General features: G+C 33.5%; 1 protein-coding gene across 2 annotated transcripts in view; it reads right to left on the reverse strand.

The window, feature by feature from the left end:
• LOC114335192 (FERM and PDZ domain-containing protein 4) overlaps positions 1–21,786 on the reverse strand; it is a 570,092-nt gene that overhangs the window by 56,994 nt on the left and 491,312 nt on the right. For both annotated transcript variants that reach the window (XM_028285388.2, XM_050654244.1), the window contains exon 6: positions 9,733–9,981. In XM_028285388.2, coding sequence (XP_028141189.2) covers positions 9,733–9,981 — 249 coding nt within the window. The remainder of the gene's footprint in view (positions 1–9,732; positions 9,982–21,786) is intronic.

Consider the following 21,786-nt stretch of genomic DNA (forward strand, 5'->3'; position numbering starts at 1 on the left):
TCTGAAATGTCAACAGTTGCAAACCTTTATTTCAAAAAATGTTTTCGAATTTAGCTTTCTATTAACATTTGTGCAACCAGACAATGTTCTAACTCTTGTTTCTTTAATTGTAGCATTTAACTACTTGTAACGCCGACCTGAAGATGATCTGAATAATGTAGAGATCGAAACCGGTCGTCAAAGTATAATTAAATGATTGTGAGTAAGTCTTTGTTTTATTACTACATTTAATTATGTTAATGTTTATATTACTGAATAGAGAATTAAATATCCTTTCAAATGAGCTATAAGATGATCCCAATTCTCATTTAAAAAAATTTCGATTACGTCATCCCTTCTAGATGGATGACGTCACTAGTATGATACATGTTATATCAAAAAATCATACACTGCGGTGCAAAAAAATCGATCCACTAAAAATTTGGTCATTTTTGATGTTTCAAATTTCGATTTTTTACCACGTTATAGCTTTATTCATTGACAATATCGCTGTAATAATATTGTTACTAGACAGTCAAACTGTCATTGTATACCCGGTGTACGAATCAAACTGTGTTTTTTGTCAAAGTTCATATCACCGTGTGGATTATTCTAGCATTTATAAAATACTGAAATTAAAACCCAACTATAGCCTCAGGTTTTCTTAACATTTTGTCTTTCGATTCATTCGCTTATGTTGGATAATAAAAAAGTTAGGTACTTTAACAACTGGTCATGTTCGTCATCAGTACAGGGTGTTTTCTAAATAAGTGCGACAAAATTTAAAGGGTAATTTTACATGAGAAAATAATGACAATTTGGTTTATAATCATATGTCCGCAAACGCTTCGTTTCCGAGATACGGGTTCAATTTTTTTTACAATCTGACGATTTATTTATTGCTTTAAAACCAATTAAGATATGCAAATGACATTTGGTGGGTTTTAAGACGCAGTTATTGCACGTTTTTTAACATACAATTAAACATTTTATATTCACCATTGGCGTGCGTACGGGTAATATTACCGGTCGTAATACACGTTTGCGCGCCAATGGTAAATATTAAATTCTTAATTGTATGTCAAAAATGTGCAATAACTACGTCTTAAAACCCACCAAATTTGATTTGCATATCTCATCTGGTTTTAAAGCAATAAATAAATCGTCAGTTTGCAAAAAAAAATGAACATCCCGTATCTCGGAAACGAAGCGTTTGCGGACATATAATAATAATAATAATAATAATAATAATAGCCTGTGGGAGTTTTTGTCAGTTCTTCTATCAGGCGCGGCCCCCTGCGAATGGGGGATGCTTTCTGGGTATTCGTAGCGCCAGTACCCAGAGAGTAGCAGGGATACTTGCCGTGGAACAAAAACTGACACCTGGCAGTAGGTATAAAATGCACACCCATGAGAATGGAGAATAATAATTTATGTTTAGGATCGCTGCCTGGGGATCGCCAGGGCACGTCTGGAGCCGGCGCTGGACGTGACAGCATGCGGGACGTCGGTGGCAGGGTGTTGAGGAGGCGGGCCCCTGTCATACAATCAGCTACAGCCCAACCACAACCACAACCACAAGCGAGCCAAACAACAACAAGAGCTCCACCCGCCGAAGGTGCTGCGCTGGATCATCAGCCGGCGCTCACTCAAGCGGGACGGCCGAGGCAGCGCATGAAATGGACTGTGTCCATTAATGAAAACATTTTGCGCTTCTACTACAAGGTGACAAATCTCGGTCAAGAAACAATCGGCTACCGACAACAGCTGTATGCCGAATTTTGCAGGACGTACCCAGATATTCAAGTATCGGAGCAACGAGTATCAGACCAATACCGGGTAATTATAAGAAACAACCTTATCCCAGAGACTAGACGCAATATCATCAGAAGCGAAGTCGAACGGGAGATTCATAACGATGTTGTAATTGAAGATCAAGTCCCCAATGAAGTTCATGAGCAGATTCCTGAGCTTGCCATACAAGAAACTCAACCTGACAATACAGAGCAGGAAAACAACGAGCTACATGATAACCTAGTAAGCGAAATGGCACGTGCTGTACAGGAGTTTAATGGAACAAACCCACTTAGCAGACCACCGCTACCACGAATAAACTCTTGTAAGAAACTAGGGGCGCTGTTACAAATTGTGAACACTGAAGTCCTACCCAATTATGTCGTAGAAGCCCACACATTAGAATATTTGCACATGCTAATCTACTGTGCAGCAACAGCAATTGCTAATGTAATGGGCGTTAAGATCAGAACACGACGGGGTACTAACAACGGAAGGACTGGTAACAGAATTGCACCCTGGGAAAAAAGACTGCTCGGAAAGATTGAATTGCTGCGTAGGGATATTGGTCAAGTCACAGAATATATACGAGGTGTAAGAAGTACAAGAGTCATCAGGAGAGCTGAAGAAATAATACGGAATACTGCAAGACACTCAAGATACGATCCAGAAAACAACACAGCCCAACAGTGCCTGGATACATTAAAACAAAGACTCTCAGTTTATTCAGGACGACTAAGAAGGTACAAAGTGAGTAACAACCGAAAATCCGACAATGCCCTTTTTGAGACTGCTGAGAAGGCGTTCTATCGGAAACTCAATTCCACCGTAGAAAATCTCGATAAGTCTTACCCAAGCCAAGAAGAAATTCATGAGTTTTGGGAAAATCAACTTTCCACACCAGCTGCTCTTAACAACAATGCTGGATGGATAGAAGATACGGCACAGAACTGCCAACACTACACTACTACTCTCTACGAACCCTTCACCACTGAAGAAGTCTCAAATATCATCAAAGAGCTTCATAACTGGAAATCTCCTGGACCAGACGGAGTTCAAAACTTTTGGCTCAAGAAGTTCTCGAGTGCTCATGAATGCTTATCAACACTAATTAATCATGTTATTTCTAATCCGCAGGATATACCATCATTCCTAACTCAGGGAACCACTTATTTAATACCGAAGGATCAAAATAACACCCAAGATCCAGCAAAATACCGCCCAATTACTTGCCTTCCAACTTTGTATAAATTGGTCACATCCTGTGTAGCCCGGCGTATCTACCAACACTGTGCTCTGAACAATATCATAGAGCCTCAACAGAAAGGATGCGCTAAGGGTTCCATGGGTTGCAAAGAACAACTTATCATCGACTCAGTCATTTCTAATCAAGCATATTCCAAAAAGAGGAATCTATTTACTGCTTTTATTGATTACAAGAAGGCCTTTGATTCAGTGCCGCATGAATGGCTTATAGATATTTTGAGAATATATAAAGTCGATGATAATATAGTGACCTTTTTACAACATATAATGACAGAGTGGAAAACTAGAATTCACCTTCAAATACCTGGTGAAAGTAACATCGAAACTGAAAATATCGTAATCAGCCGGGGCCTGTTTCAAGGAGATTCGTTGAGTCCTCTGTGGTTCTGTCTAGCTATGAACCCACTATCTCAGCTATTGAACTCCTCAGATGCAGGTTTTAGCATCAAAAATAACAACAATGTGGTGGCGAAGCTTAATCATTTATTGTACATGGATGATTTGAAATTAATGGCTTCCACTAGAAACCAACTCGACGAGATGCTAAAAACTGTAGAAACTTTTTCTAATGATATTAATATGCACTTCGGACTAGATAAGTGTCGTATTTTAAATATAGTCAGAGGAAAAGTACAGCCCGGAGGATTCGATATGCAAAATGGCCAGAACATCGAGGCCATGGGTGAAAACGATATGTATAAATATCTTGGAGTAAAGCAAGCGCGGAAAATTGACCATAAACAAATGAAAACAGAGATAACTACTGAGTTTATACGAAGGGTAAAACAGCTGCTTCGCTCACACCTTAACAGTAGAAATTTGTTTAAGGCACTAAACACCTACGCATGTTCCGCGCTTAGCTACTCATTTGGTATTATTAAGTGGACAAAAACAGATATAGAGGCTCTTCAGCGAAAAGTACGAACACACCTCACAAAGGCACAAAAACACCATCCTAAAAGTGCAGTAGAAAGAACAACATTACCACGGAATCTAGGAGGAAGAGGACTTATGGATATAGGTGAGCAATTAGATAAACAAATTGCTAATTTAAGAACTTATTTTCAGATGCAGGCTGAGACATCTACTCTACATCGCGCTATCTGCGCAGTAGATGACACAACACCGATCAAACTGAGGGAACCAGAAATGCGCATAAACTACCTTACTAAGGACGAAAAAGTGCGCGCCTGGATGAGTAAACCTCTGCACGGGCGACATCCCAATGAGGTCAGCCAAGATTATGTCGACAATATAGCGTCGAACTACTGGTTGACATCAGGAAAGATGTTCCCTGAGACGGAAGGTTCATTACTGGCCATTCAGGATCAGGTTATACCAACCAGAAATTACCTGAAATATATCATCAAAGACCCTCAGGTTCAAAACGACAGATGCCGATATGGATGTCAAGCCCAAGAAACCATCCAACATCTTACAGGGGGCTGCCAGGCATTTGCTGCAACTGAATACAAGGAACGGCATGACGCAGTGGGAAAAATCCTTCATCAAGAGATAGCTATCAAGCTGGGACTTCTCCAAACAGACCATCTCCCGTATTATCAATACGTCCCTGAGAGTATGCTTGAGGATGGCAACTACAAGCTATACTGGGACCGCACTGTGCTCACAGACCAAACAGTGGCACATAATAGACCAGATCTCGTACTAGTTAATAAATTAACAAGACAAACAACACTAATTGATGTGGCGATACCTAACAACAATAATCTACGTAGTAAATTTACTGAAAAGATCGCCAAGTACAGAGATCTAGAAATTCAAATACGAAGGCAATGGAGAATGCAAAGTACCCAGACGATACCGATTATTATGTCTACTACTGGAGTCATTCCGAAGACCCTCCTCGAAAGCATAAAAAAGCTGGGTCTGAATGAACATCTTTATAAGACCATGCAGAAAGCTGTACTACTCGCGACGGCCAGATGCGTACGAAAATTTCTGGGAGATACACCTGCATTCCAAGTCACCTAGGGCTCGATAACACGGAAAGAGTCCCACCAGAGCTCAATCCTTTTGATACCGTAGGTATCTGGGATGAGTCAATTTTCCCCTTAGAGGGAGTGTGAGCCGTATGGCTAAATCTGGATAATAATAGCTTTATTGCCCAACAGTTTCCCATTTATAGGACAAATACAGAAAAAAAATCACATAATTCATTAGTATAACATCTACAAAGTAATAGTAGAGACCTAATCTAAGTAAAGAGAAGCCATTTTTAACAAATCATTAAGTGAGCACGAAAAAATATCACAATGATTGCAAATACTATTATAATTCTTACACATGACAAAAAGAGGCGATTTAACTAATATATTTGTTCTTGCTCTTGGACACTTAAATAAAACGTTTGATCTAGATCTAACTCGAGGAACGTTGAAATTAATTTGTGCTAATAAATCACTACAGTCAATACTGTTATGTAATAATTTATACAAAAATGTTAATGAACTAATTTCTCTCCCTAATTCTAAACTAACCATGTCAACTCTACAACATAATGTATTATTATCACATCCACGGTTAGGATAGATTCCATCAATTTTAAATATCAGATATTTTATAAGTTTTCTCTGTACTTTTTCAATATCTTTTGTATAACAATTATATATAGGATACCAAACTAAACTGCAATATTCTAATTTTGGACGTACTAGAGAATAGTATAATAATTTTATTGGTGTTATGTTGGTGAAGTTTCTGCAATTCCTAATAATGAAACCGTACATTCTCATAGCTTCAGAAACTTTTTGTTCAATATGCAAATTGAAAGTTAACTTGCAGTCAAAAATGACACCTAAGTCTTTGAGGCTATTACATTTTTCCAAAACAGAGTTCTGAATTATATAGTTAAAGTTAATTGTCGTCAATTTCCTGCAAAAACTCACTACTTTACATTTTGCAGAATTTAATAGTAGTTTGTTATTAGTACACCATGTATCAATAGCAGTTAAGTTACGCTGAAGTTCTAAACAATCGCCAATAGTGTCGATCTTACAGAAAATTTTCAAGTCGTCCGCAAAACACAATTTTTTACAGTTAATTTCTTGAAACAAATCATTAATATAAAGTAAAAATAATAACGGTCCTAGATTGGAGCCTTGCGGAACACCAGACTTAGACAGAATTAAATCTGACTTAAAGCCATTATAGAATACATACTGTCTCCTTCCTATTAAATAACTACCAAAGAATTTAATTAAATTAACAGAAAATCCTAAATTTGATAACTTGGATAATAAATACGGATGAACCACCTTATCAAATGCCTTCGAGAAATCTGTATATACGACATCAATTTATCCTTGTTCATCTAATACTTCAGAAATAAATTGTGTCATCACTACCAGGTTTGTGACGGTAGATCGTTTATCTATGAATCCGTGTTGAAAAGGTGCAATATAGCCGCGAACACACGGATATATACGATTATACAGAACAATCTCGAAAATCTTTGAGAAGTTACACAACAGAGAGACAGGTCTGTAATTAGATATATCAGATTTAACTCCATTTTTAAATATAGGACATACTTTTGACTCTTTCCATATTTCAGGATATTTTCCAGTTTCCAAAGACAAGTTAAACAGTTTTTGAAGCGGTTTGACAAATATTCGTGTACAATCTTTAACTAGAAATGCTGGAATCTTATCTGGACCAGTCGTCATTTTATTTTTTAATCTTTTAAAAGCTTCCAGAATTTCATTTTCTTCAAATTTCAAAAAATTAATGGTTGGTAAATTAAAACCCTGAACGCTGATGTCCTCTGGTTCATTATTGTCAGTAGATACATATACTTTTTCAAAAAATGTTTTAAAAGCGTTGACAATATCCTGGGGATTATCAAAAGTATTTCCCTCATAGCACATTTCACCTGGAATTCGCGATGACTTATTTTTAGTATGTACATAAGACCAAAATGATTTTGTTTCAATGGTAATACTGTCTTGAATGTTTTCAATGTAATTGTTATATGCAGTTTTAATTTGCTGTTTAATAACTTTGCGCAATCTTTTAGATTCTATGTGATATATTTCGTTTCCTGTTTTTCTATACTTTTGACGGTTTTTAGCTTTGAGTTTAATATTTTTAATAATATCTGAGTGATACCAATTTGGATACTTATGTTTATAATTTTTGTATACCGGAACATATCTATCAACTATTGTATACAATATATTATAAAATTGCTTTAATGCTATATTTACATCATCGTAATTATCTAAAAAGTCCCAATTAGTTTGTAATAGTTCAGAATACAGAGAAGTGAAATTTGCTTTCCGAAAATTATACATTTTCGAATTAGAATTTGGTAAAAACCTAATTTCCTTTTTTCCCAAATTATTAATCTTTATCATAAGTGCAGGATGATGACCATCTTCTTTAACCAGTGAAGAATTATCATGAATAATATCACATTTCTCTGATGACATTACTAAATCCAACAAACGACCTAAGTTATTAGGCACATCATTGTATTGAACTAAATTAAATAAACTTAAAAAATCTAATACAGTTGATGTTTTTTTATCTAATCTGCTTTGATCTACAAACTTGGGTACATTGAAGTCACCTAATATAACAATGGTTTCATTAAATATATCCAGTTGTTCTAAACATTCAAAAAAGTATTCGAAGTCTTCAGAACTTAACTTATCAATAATATAAAGAACTAAAACATAAAATTTTCTATAACCAACACAACATTTTACAGCTAACATATCGATTAGGGGAAACTGCAGATCGTATGTGGATACATCGATAACAGACGATTTAATCTCCGTCTTCAGCGCTAATAAGACGCCTCCCCCAGTGGTTTTATCTACAACATCAAATTTTCGATCCTTTCTATACACATCGTATTGATCAGGAAACAACTCTAGACTGGACACATCCTTGTTCAACCAGGTCTCACTTAAAGCAATAATGTCATATTCACCCTCACTTACACTAGTATAAAACTCTGAAACTTTAGAGTTAAGACCACGTACATTCTGGTAATAACATATAAGTTCATATCCTACAACACTGTCGGGCTCTATTGGTTTAAAGGCACTACCTTGGGTATACCATTCATATACTTGATTTTGAAAGATCCATTTCCACTCGCATTCATGTTGTTTAGTTCAACCTTTACATTGTTGTAATAATTAATTTGATTTCTAGTTCGATCAAATGACATTGACACATTTTTGTAGTTCCCATTTCTTAGAAATTTAGCTTGCCGTATTAAAGCAAATACATCATTTTCATCATCTAATATGACCTTAATTGGTCGAATTCGCCCTTGGTTAACTTGCCCAAGTCTGAAGAGCTTAATGTTGGCAGTATTCACATTAGGACTTACGCTTGAGATTATTTTTTGAACTTCAGACTTATCGCTAATCTTATGATGATCCTCAGATAGTTGTTGATCCTGTTCCGGCACACCAAAGAAAATAACATTTCGTTTTCTTTTATTTCGTTCGTTGATTTCTTGTATTATTTCTTCCATTTCTAGTGGGTTCGAAGAAGATTTCAAAATCTGGTTATCATTTTTTAGGGCTTGTATTTCAGCCTGAAGTGAGAGAATTAATGATTTTAAGTCCTTAATCTGATTACCAATTTGTCTACAATTTATGCAAGACCAGTCACATCCCTTCTCTTCATCATTAATCAGTTCAAGCTCATTTGCACTAATGTTAACACAAGTATGTCTAAATACTTTAGTACACACCGAGCATTTTAACATTAAATTTGGTTTGTATGATTTGCTCCAGCAAGAACATATTAAATTTGACGGCATATTTCCGAAAATACAGCTAACGATACGCTTATGTTCCTCCAAATACTTTAAAAAACAACAAGAAACAAAAAACAGACTGGAATGTGTTACCTTACTTTATGAATTCTTGTAATTAGCAAGCAATTAAAAATTATAATATACCTGTTCCAAAACACTAATTGCAAATCACTTTTTAGACTAGTAAAAAGAAATCACAACAAATATAAAATATTAATACGTTGATTCGGTTATTAAAGAGATTCGATGTTGCTTCGATCGTGTCTCAACTACTACTCATATATATGATTATAAAGCAAATTATCATTATTTTCGTATGTAAAATTACCCCTTAAAGTTTGTTGTACTTATTTAGAAACACCCTGTACTGATGACGAACATGGCCAGTTGTTAAAGAACCTAACTTTTTTATTATCCAACATAAGCGAATGAATCAAAAAACAGAATGTTAAGAAGATCTGAGGCTATAGTTGGGTTTTAATTTCAGTATTTTATAAATGCTAGAATAATCCACAGAGTGATGCGAACTTTGAGAAAAAAACACAGTTTGATTCGTACACCCGGTATACAATGACAGTTTGACTGTCTAGCAACAATATTATTACAGCGATATTGTCAATGAATAAGGCTATACCGTGGTAAAAAATCACTTAAATCGGACAACAGGTTTAGCAAATTCTAAACATCAAATATGACCAAATTTTTAGTGGATCGATTTTTTTGCACCGCAGTGTAGTTTAAAAATAAAAATCGACCTGATTCGGGATTTCTCTCCAAAATTTGCCATTCTCGAAAAAATGAATTTATTCCATAATTTTGCCACTCACTATATATTCAAGAACAATATTGAGATTCATATTTCATAATCAAACATAAATAAATATACTCACCCTCGCCAAGAGGTCCTGAGGATCGAGCAGGGTCAATTTGTTTCTTTTCAAGGACTTGATATGTTCGACCACGAGGCTGAAGTGCTCGGTGGCTTGGAGACACAGTTTGGTTTCCAAAGAGGTCACGACGTCTTGGACGGTCGTCCAGGCGTCGTATTTGAACGATTTCGTCTGGCCGTTCTCCAGGAACACTTTCAGGACGTTCGCCATGGGAGGGACGCACATATCGCCCAGCGAGAATGCTGATGGCTGCAAACAGATTTATGTGGTTAGAAAAGATTGCCTTTTGTGTTGCGTTACGTTGCGTTATTAGGGTGAATATATTTTGTTTTATTTAGGTCGACCTCATAGAAAGGTTACAAGGTCCTGTCATATTTATGATATTATTCTTGTCAAGAATATTTTTGAATAAACTTTGAATACAGTAAAGTTTAAAATAAGAAAAGACCTTTTAAACAAAATACATAATGAAAATATATAACTAGCATTAATCACAAAAAAATAATTAAAACCCTTTTTAAAGGTTATCCCTAAACAGCTAATGCCACAAAATGCAATGAACACCGCTTACTCAGTTTAATGAGCCACTTGCTCAGGAGCGTAACAGAGGACCCATCTTGTCGTCTGATATTATGTAAAAATCTGTTATAGGTATATGATTTTACTTTGTGTGTTTAAATTTAAAAACGTAAATTTCTAAATAGGCGTATTCGGCAAGTGAATCATCTCATATCCAGAAACTTAATCCTTTCCGGTCTCACGAACTTTTATGGTGACGACAATAAACTATAATGCTTTGTAAGTGACTATTGAAAGATTTGAGAATTGCAATTTGCCGAATTTTAGAACAATATTTCTAAATCTAAAAATGGGTTTTCTCTTTAATCTTTACCTACGTTTAGTACTTCGATACAATTATCCACAGGCGCAACAGAGGCTCCCACAGCATGAAGCTTACGAGGGCCCCAATATATCAAGGGTCATATATCTTGTCGTCTAATATATGTAAAAATGTGTTGTTATATTATTTGCCTACATACGTTTTTTAAACAGTGCAGGATTGAGAATGAAGTTGTCCATCCGAATTAATAAAATTGTAGATATATTCGCTGATAGTATATAGTGCACGAAGAAAATTGTTCATCTCATAGAATAATACTATGTACTAATGTAATCATTTAGTAATTTTTGTTCTATTTTATTCTATACCAATAAAGATGAAAAATGTAAGTCGTCATAAACAATGCATCTCAATAAATGACAGAAATTATCAGCGTCACGAAGGACATATTTGCTTGACAATTTGGATTTAGGTTCTAGTTACGTTCCACTTCAAAGTTGGACTTATGTCGTTGGTTGATTTTACGTCGGGGGGTGACACCCCTCCTTGGGGTGAAAAACATACGTTTAAAATAAGTCCGGAACTGCATAAATTGACTAATTATAAGCAAATTTTGTTCTATAGAGTTTTTTTATCTATGTTAAACTTTTCAAATCATTTGCGAATGAAAATGTTTATTTTTTACCAAAAAACGACTTTTTCAGACGGGTTTTTCGCAAATAAGTATTTATCAAATTAAATATTAGATATCAAAAAAATATTTATAGCAAAAATGTAGCTATAATCGAATATTTCAACCTGGAATAACTAAAAAATGAAGAACTTTTCGGGAAGAACTCATTAAATTTTTTTTTAAATGTTTCAAAAAAAAGCTTTAGTTTTATTTTTTATAAAAGTTTCTAGCACCAAAACTATACGAGTTACGCTCAAATAAAGCTGGCCCCTTTTTTTGGTAAAAAAAAATTGTGAAAATCTATTTTAGTCTTTACCTTTTAATTATTTTTGACACTGGATTATTGTGTAAATTGTGAGGTATTTTATTACTAAAAGATACTCTTGCTTCAAGTCTTTAGGATACACAATTTTCTAGAAAAATCGATTTGAAATTTTTTGTTTTTTGAATTACGTAAAAAATTTTAAAAGATTAAAAAAACTGTGTATTTTACCGACTTAACGCAAGAGTGACAAAATTAGTATTGGAACACCTCATAATTTAATAATCTGGTGTCAAAAATGTTTAAAAGTTAAAGACAAAAAAGTTGCGCGATAAAATAACCGTTGCCCTACCCAAAACGGACGCCTATGATCAGGACTAGAAAAACAATTGTCTTGGTCGACAAACAAATCTACTTTCATCATTATTCTTGATTTTATTCGATGTTTACATCTCTACGTTATCGTAGAGATGTAAACATCAATTGTATTATTTTCAAGAGTCATGGGAGATTTTTCTTATGCAAATGATTTCTTTTTTCGTTCCTTTCGAATTTCAGATTCGCCACTGTCTTTCGCATAAACCAGCGAAATGGAGCCATGATTAATCGACAGCATCCTATCTTTATGAATTAATGAGGTAAAAAATTCAAATTTGTTTTTTGTTGAATTCGACAAACCACGGGGAAATCTCTTTAAATGTTCTTTGATCCGATCGCTGGAGATTGATGGAAGACATATTTCTATCCATCGGTTTATTTATCGTGAAATTGAGTATATCTGAAGGAAAAATGCAGTAAAAAAGGGAGTTCTTGAAAGGTGTATTTATTTTAAATACAATACAAAATGTCTCTTACCGATTAAAGGAAAAGTCATATTTTGTACCTATTGAGGAGAGTAAAGAGAGTGAGGGAGTGCAATTAGAACGAAAACATACATTGTTTCGGAATAATTCAAACAAGCTTATTTTTTTCTAAAACTTTTGTTGTTAGTTTATATACATGTTTAAGTAAAAAGTTCTACTCGCAGATTTGGCCGCTACTTGTTTATTATTTGTTTATAACAATTGTTTTGTATAAATAATTTTAAAAATATCGTTGAATTCATCATTTTACTTTGATCAAATATGTTTCTATTTTGTTTTTGGTTATGCTGAATCCGAATATGCATTACAATTTGAAAATTATTATACAGAAGCTCTTATATATAGTATGTTTGCGTAGCTAGGAACCACATGGAAAACTTTTTTTCCACCTACCTCTACCGAAAGTATACTTTTCCGCACCTGATTTTAGGGAGCAAAGTTGTACTTTTCCTCCCTAGGGAGGAAAAATTATTTCCTCCCTAGGGAGGAAAAGTAAAAGTGGCGTCATGGTATTTCATTCATGAAATACAACTTATGGACGCCCTGTACAATATCTATTTTCTATTACGTAAGTATCTATACATTTTAACGTTTATTTATAAAACACCCTGTATTTTGTAGAATGGTAAAAAACAGTAAATTGTTATTTTGATTTAACAATGTTTACATTAATATTTTGACTTATATTTGACAGTTGACAGTTATATTGTACCTACTTGTTTGTTTTAGTTCTAATAAATTTTGTTGGTTAATTAAATAAATGGTTGGTTAATAAATGAAGTAAAAATGAAAAAATGACTTGTTATTTGAGGAAGGTGGAAAAACCATATGTATAACATGGGAGTAAAGTGTCTTTTCCTCCCTTGAATGATTACTGCCCTCCGCTACGCGTCGGGCAGTAAACTTCATTCTCGGGAGGAAAAGTAGCACTTTCCTCCCTTGTTATACAAATAGCTATTTCCACCTACCTCTACCGAAAGTATACTTTTCCGGACCTGATTGTAGGGAGCAAAGTTGTACTTTTCCTCCCTAGGGAGGAAAATATTTTTCCTCCCTAGGGAGGAAAAGTAAAAATGACGTCATGGTATTTCATTCATGAAATATAACTTATTGACGCCCTGTATAATATCTATTTTCTATTACGAAGTATCTATACATTTTAACGTTTATTTATAAAACATCCTGTATTTTGCAGAATGGTAAAAAACAGTAAATTGTTATTTTGATTTAACAATGTTTACATTAATAATTTGACTTATATTTGACAGTTGACAGTTATATTGTACCTACTTGTTGTTTTAGTTCTAATAAATTTTGTTGGTTAGTTACATAAATAAATTAAGTAAAAATGAAAAAATTACTTGTTATTTGAGGAAGGTGGAAAACCCATATGTATAACATGGGAGTAAAGTGCCTTTTCCTCCCTTGAATGATTACTGCCCTCCGCTACGCGTCGGGCAGTAAACTTCATTCTCGGGAGGAAAAGTTACACTTTCCTCCCTTGTTATACAAATAGCTATTATTATCAATTTTACGGAAACAATTATTCTTCATAAAATGCTCTACCTGGACTAGAATACCATCAGATATCAAACTTTTTTAGTTTTATACGAGGTATGTAAATAATATGAATTTTTCTTAAGAGTTAAGTGCCTTTATTATTCACAATATATTAATTAGAAGGATGTAAGACTCTACCTGGTCTAGAATTTAAGATACAACCATCAGATATCAAACTTTTTTAGTTTTATACGAGGTATGTAAATAATATGAATTTTTCTTAAGAGTTAAGTGCCTTTATTATTCACAATATTTTAATTAGAAGGATGTAATGAAACACTGAAACATATGCTTTAATTCCAAACAACTTTTTTTTAATAACAATTTTCGATATTGTGAATTATAAAGTTACTTTACTCTTGAGTGAAATTCATACTTTTTGACATACCACGTATAAAATTAATAAAAATTTATATTTGATGGTTGCACCTTAGCTCATATATTATGATGCAGAGTATTTTATAAAGAATAACTTTTTTTTGTAAGACTGATAATAAAAAAGTTATCAATAGGTACCAAGTTATGCAGACATAGGTACTGTATAAGAGCTAAATAAAAGTTTTTGTTGTTGAATATTTATTATTCTTAAAGCTTATTATTAAATGTATTTTAGGTAAGTTTTACAGAAAAAAGTTTTGATCACTTTGTATAAACATTTTTTTAGCTGGTAATTTTTGGTTTTTGTATTACATTTTTGTTATCTTTCTTAATTTTCTCAAAAAGAAATAGTGTATTTCATTTCTAAAGTAAAATAATTTAGTGCATTTTAAAGACTACATCCCAAGCTTTAAAAAACACCTATAAAACTGTAATAGACCTGTTCAAGCTTGAGTAATACCGTCTTAAAGTGGTGTTAATTCTATAAAACTATGAAGTTTTCAAATATTACATTTTTTGAGACGTCGCGCGTCGGGTCGTATCATTTGAATTAAATTTTTGAGCTTTTTTTGAATGAAACATCGTTTAGTACGATGTTTGAAAGGTAAGTTGTGCAAAATTGAGAGTTTTATAAGAAAAATTGTATTAGTTACACATTATTAAATCATTTTTAAACAAAATTCATGTAAGTCTCATTTTCAGCCCAAACCCATACATTTTATTTCTTTTTATTATAACCATAACCAAAATATATCAAAAATCATTAAAAGTATAAAACTTTGAACAATCATATATTGCTTAAATATACAGCCTTCTACAGTAGACCATTTTAAGGGTAATTAACTTTTCTTCCTATTAAATGTAACAGTGCATATACCTAAAGCTACGTAAAAAAAGTTACCGAACAATGTTTGAGAAGTAACAAGCAAAATAGGCCAAAATCGCTGTGAGTGGCGAACTTTATAAAATCATATTTTGGAAAATATAAATCAAAGAGACTTCTACCAAACGCCATTTTAAAGAAAAAGGATAGAAGATTTTTCCCGTGAAGCAATGCCTATACACACATCCCCCCAAAAAAAGTTATGGAGCAAAAAACAAAATTGCTATCATTCGTGTTTTTTCTTGCTTTTCTTTTGAATATATTTTTGTAAAAAAAATATTTTTAACTTTAAAAGGTGATGTCTCGATAGTAAATTTAACTTGGAACCATGTTCCTGCAGACATGTTTGTACCAAAAGTGCATAGAAGTCACCCTAATTCGCCCTGTACCTAGGGACTAATTCACCCCTTTCTCAAAAACGCACCCCTTTAAATTGTAGCACTCCGCGGGTTTTTATTACTTAGATGTCCATTGACTATATGAAACAATAAAACTCCGTTAACGTTGTAGTTCCTTTCTAAAATACATAATAGGTCTGGATCCCGCGTAAAAAGTTGATTAATAGCAAGCTGAAAATTTGTTAATAGCTTAAGGGTGTCTAGTCGGATATACTTTGATATATGGGAACACTGTAACAGGGGCAGTTGTAATTGTGGAACAGGTTAAAAATTTGGAACGGTCAGACCACGAAAACGGCACATTTATTTTGTCCGACAGAACAGACTTAAACTCTCCGAACAGATATTAAACTCTCATGCAAAAATCAGACTGCTATTTATCACCTGTCATAATTCCTGTCATTTGACATATTCTACATGTTCCACTCATTAAAACGCCAATTTGGTGATAAATAGCAGTCTGATTTTTGCATGAGAGTTTAATCTCTGTTCGGAGAGTTTATGTCTGTTCTGTCGGACAAAATAAATGTGCCATTTTCGTGTTCTGACCCTTCCAAATTTTTAACCTGTTCCACAATTAAAACTGCCCCTGTTACAGTGTTCCCATATATCAAAGTTTATCCGACTAGACACCCTTAAGCTATTAACAAATTTTCAGCTTGCTATTAATCAACTTTTTTTTCATACGCGGGATCCAGACCTATAATCAATAGCCTATTATTTTGAATTAATTTTATACATTGTATTTATCTAATTGTAAAAGCTTTTGTAAAATTAGTATTTATTTTCAATCAAAATATTTGAGATTTTGAAAAAACGTTCGTGCTTGTACCCCTCTGCTTCAAATTTTGAAATTGATTCTCGTTGCCACCTAATTACCTTACGAATTTCTTAAAATAAAATAAAAGAAACCTTACGTAAAAATTTAAAATTAAACGTTTTTAATTATGAAAAATTACTTGGTATAATTTGTTATTATTTCACTTATTTTGAATAATTTTTAAGAGCTTGATTTGCAAAGATGCTAAACGATTTACTAAAAATAATTTCCAACACCTTACAGGCAAAGGGGTACAAGTGTAGTTAAAACTGTTTGCTGCAAACTCTTTTTAAATATGTCGTAAGTAGAAGCTGCGATATGTCGCCACCAGTAGTTTAATTCAGCTGTATCTCTTTGCCACTAAATTTTTAGTACTATCTAGGATTATTTTGTGCTCTTAACTCAATTTACCATATTTTCTCACTTGTACCCCTTAGCATATAATCCCATCAATTGTTTCTGACACCCTCCAATTTCATCGTGCCTCTCTAATTTTTTCTGACTCCCTGTAATTTTTCCAACTCCCTCCTATTTTATCGTGCAAACCTTTAATTTTTCCTGACTCCCTTCTATTTTATCGTGTCTCTCTCGAATTTTTCCTGATTCTCTCTAATTTTTCCTAACTACCTCTAACTTAATTTTTCCTGATTGCTTCTAATTTTTCTGACTCTTTCTAAATTTTCCTGACTTTCCATAATTTTTTCCGACTCCCACCTAATTTATCGTGTATCCCTCTAATTTATCCTAACTCCCTTCTTACCTCTTCAGAGCAGCTGTAGATAGAGTAAAGATAGTGATGATGATATCCAATTTTCGATTGAGAGGCGGCCATTTAAAGAAGATTATTATTGAAATTCACCGCCTAATAGGGAACTTGCACTAAAAAATTTTTTGCATAAAATTGTTAATTTATGTTTAAAAATGTTATATTCAAAATATTACGTCTTAACAATAAAATTTATTGTTAAGACGTAATATTTAATAGTGTACGTACAACAACTGATAATAGTTCCGCGCCCAAAATATCCGTTTCAAACAACTTCAAAAGCGCGAGTTGGGGTCTGACGTCACAGACCACTCGTATCGTTCGCCCGTTTGGTGGGCTATTGCATTGAATGCAGTTTGCCATTGCCAGTTGTGCGTGTCGAATAACTAACTGTGATGTTTGCTCGGTATTTATGTTATTGTATTTAGTGCAGTTTAGTGTATTTAGTGTGTCATATACTTTATCAAAATGGAAAACAAATCTGCGCAATATAAGTACTGCATAGTTCCGGGATGCAAAATCACAACTGTCAGAACATCCAACAAACATTTTTGCTTCTTTGTAGTCGAAATGGTTATTGCTAAGTACTAATAAACATTACAATAAAATATAATAAACTTTATAAAAATTTAGTTTCTTTATTATTATGCAAATTACACCGTAATCTTTTCCAGGATATACGAAATCCTTCGATTAGGGGTAGCTAGATCAAACCCACGGGGTAAACCGTATACTATAATATAATGGTACCAAACTATTGTTATAAACGGTTTAAACATGCTTATTAATAATACTTACTTATTTGCCTTAACACCTCGCATTTCTCCAATAGAATAGCTTTCACTACTTTTTATAAAATTTGTCACCATGAAGACGTCAACGGTAGGTAAGTTGTCAGATTCACCTTTTGAAAACACCTCGTCCGTCATATTATGCGTTTTCAACTTTTTAGAAAGTAGCACTCAACTTTATCAATTTCAATTTGAAACTAAGCTGATTGGGGAACTACTTACAATATATAAGATGAACATAAATAATACCTAGGAATTTTCAATTAAAGATGATTAAAATGTACTATACAATCCCCAGAATAATAGGTCTGGATCTCGCGTATGAAAAAAGAGTTGATTAATAGCAAGCTGAAAATTTGTATAGCTTAAGGGTGTCTAGTCGGACAAACTTTGATATATGGGAACACTGGAACAGGAAAAGTTTTAATTGTGGAACAGTTTAAAAATTTGGAACGGTCAGACCACGAAAACGTCACATGTATTTTTCCGACAGAACTTCCAATTGATTTGTTACCCTTTCATTAAACTCTCATGCAAAAATCAGACCGTTCTAAATTTTTAACCTGTTCCACAATTAAAACTTCCCCTGTTCCAATGTTCCTAAATATCAAAGTTTGTCCGACTAGACACCCTTAAGCTATTAACAAATTTTCAGCTTGCTATTAATCAACTTTTTTCATACGCGGAATCCAGACCTATAACCTAATCGCTTTATTTTGAAAAACCCTCGTGAGTAATAGTACTTATACGTTATAAAAACATTAGTAATTTCTAAAGATTTATAAATTCCACTTTGAAATTAAATAAACAGATTGTAGAACTATGCAAGAATACAAATAATAACTGATAATTTCCATTTAAATACGACTAAAATGTAATACACAATACCCGTAATACCTACCCTAATCGCGTTGTTTCCGACTGCTAGCCCGGTTGACCGTGGTCGGTGACGTCAGACCCATAGAAGGGCGTTCAAGAGCGTCCTAAGGTATTTGAATTTTACAGCTTTTTGAAAGCGTCGTAATTAGTGTACGGGTTATAGTATGGTATAGTTAGACCCAAACCCAGACATCCAAAGTGATAGTTATCCTCCAACACCAAATTGTTCTATATGGTCCACATAATGTTCAGAAAAAAGTCACACCATTTTGAGCGTCGGGTTTGGGGGGGAGAGGGGGGAGAAATCTGCAAATTCGTAGTTTTTTTCGTTTTTCGTCAATATTTCTAAAACTAAGCGGTTTAGCATGAACAACCTTCTACACAAAATTATTCTACATTAAATTTGAAATAAAAAAGGTCCTATGCATAACCCATCTAAAATGAACGGTTCCAAAGTTACGGAGGTAGTATAGTATAATTGGTCCAAAAAAAGGCCTAACCCAGACATCCAAAGTAAAAGTTTTCCTTCAACACCAAATTATTCTATATGGTCCACATATTGTTCAGTAAAAAGTTACACCATTTTGAGCGTCCGGTTTGGGGGGGGGGGGGGAGATGGGGGAGAGGTCGGTAAATTAGTAGTTTTTTAGGGTTTTCGTCAATATTTCTAAAACTATGCTTTAGCGTAAGGAATGTTTTATAGAAAAGTGTTCTACATAAAATTTAAAACAAAAAAGGTTCTATACATAATTTTTATAAAATCAACGGTTCCAGAGTTACGGAGGGTGAAAAGTGGAGGTTTTCGATACTTTTTATATTTACCGATTTCTCCCCCCTCTCTCCCCCAAACCCGACGCTCAAAATGGTGTGACTTTTTTCTGAACATTATGTGGACCATATAGAACAATTTGGTGTTAGAGGATAACTTTCACTTTGGATGTCTGGGTTTTTGGTAGAGTTATATCATAAATATTGCCCAAAATATATAAAAAGTAACGAAAACCTCGACTTTTCACCCTCCGTAACTCTGGAACCGTTGGTTTTATAACAATTATGTATAGAACATTTTTTGTTTTAAATTTTATGTAGAACATTTTTGTATATAACATTGTTTACGCTAAAGCATAGTTTTAGAAATATTGACGAAAAAACTAAAAAAAACTACTAATTTACCGGCTTCTCTCCCATCTCCCTCCCAAACCGGACGCTCAAAATGGTATTTCTTTTTACTAAACAATATGTCGACCATATAGAACATTTTGGTGTTGGAGGAAACCTTTTACTTTGGATGTTCGTGTTAGGCCTTTTTTTGGACCAGTTATACTATACTACCTCCGTAACTTTGGAACCATTTATTTTAGAAAGATTATGCATAGGGCCCTTTTTATTTCAAATTTAATGTAGAACAATTTTGTATAGAAGGTTGTTCATGCTAAACCGCATAGTTTTAGAAATATTGGCGAAAAACTTAAAAAACTACGAATTTACCGATTTCTCCCTCCTCTATCCCCCAAACCCGATGCTCAAAATGGTGTGACTTTTTTCTGGACATTGTGTGGACCATATAGAACAATTTGGTGTTAAAGGATAACTTTCACTTTGGATGTCTGGGTTATGCCATCTTTTGGATCAACTATACTATACTATTAAAAATATTTGATTTTTTCGCATGCAAGCGTTTTAAGATCATGTTACCTTATGTTTTTTAATATTATTTTAATATTTAAAAATTTATGCAAGTTCCCTATTCCATTTAATATCTATCACCGGTATAATTCCCACTTGACGAACTTATTATTTCGTATTTCTTACGTAATAATCGATAAGTTAATAAAATTCTGTACCTACGTAGCAAATAATTCTCATTAATCTTATTTGAGCCTCAATCAAAAACCCAGACGGCATTATCGGCTTATTTCTTCTGCCGATATGAAATTAATTTCCAAAGGTGAAAGAAGAAAAATAATAAATATCGCCGGAACACGTCGAAACTTTTCTTTCGCTCTTGGAAGATTTTCGGTTTCCTGTTTCTGTCAGGCCGCTTTATGGACTGAAAAGCCATCGCTAAATATGAGAAACAATATTTCAAGCTCTTATTCGATTCGGTTGTCGACGTTTGCTCTGCTCTGTCTGAAGTTTGTATTTTGATTTGTTGGAGATTTTTGGGGAGTAGAGACGTCAAAATGGATTTACTCTGGACTAATTAGCAAAATTCATGGAAAAGTTATTTACCAGCAATTTTATTGCTGGAATCAAATTATAAGATCCTATATATTAATAATATAGGTATGCAAAGTCCGCAGATAGTGTGCTACTTTTTTTATAAACAAAATGGCGCCCAAAAATCGTATTTTTTTCAATTATTGCTCTATAACTCCCAAGATTTTAACTTTACAACAAAAATTCGCCGCAATTAAATTCTGCATAGAGATGTGTTTTTCACGATTTGCTCCGATAAAAATTTTCCTCGGAAAATGCGGGTTTTCCTAACAAAAACTCTATTTTTCAAATAAAGTTTTAGGTAGGTAATTATTAATCAATAATTAAATAACTTAGTGACATCAAAGCTTTCTTGGTATATATTGTAATTCCAGAAACCGGTGAAAAGTAAACGAATATTTTAGCAACAATTCAATTGTTAATTAACAATTTACGATCGCAATAATAACCAAAATAATAATGACACATTGATCAAACATAAAGATTATAAAGATGAGATGCTTATTTAATATTTTATCGACAAAATATAAATTTCCCTTTTTTGCATAATCTTTAAATTCTGAAAAAAAAAAAATTATAATACGCTGGTATTATTAGTAAAGTACAAAGAAAGGTTATTTACCAGCAATTTTATTGCTGGAATCGAATTATAAGATCCTATATATTATTAATATAGGTATGCAAACTCCGCAGATAGTGTGCTACTTTTTTTTATAAACA

This window comes from Diabrotica virgifera, chromosome 1 (genome assembly GCF_917563875.1).
Source record: "Diabrotica virgifera virgifera chromosome 1, PGI_DIABVI_V3a".
NCBI lineage: Eukaryota > Metazoa > Arthropoda > Insecta > Coleoptera > Chrysomelidae > Diabrotica > Diabrotica virgifera.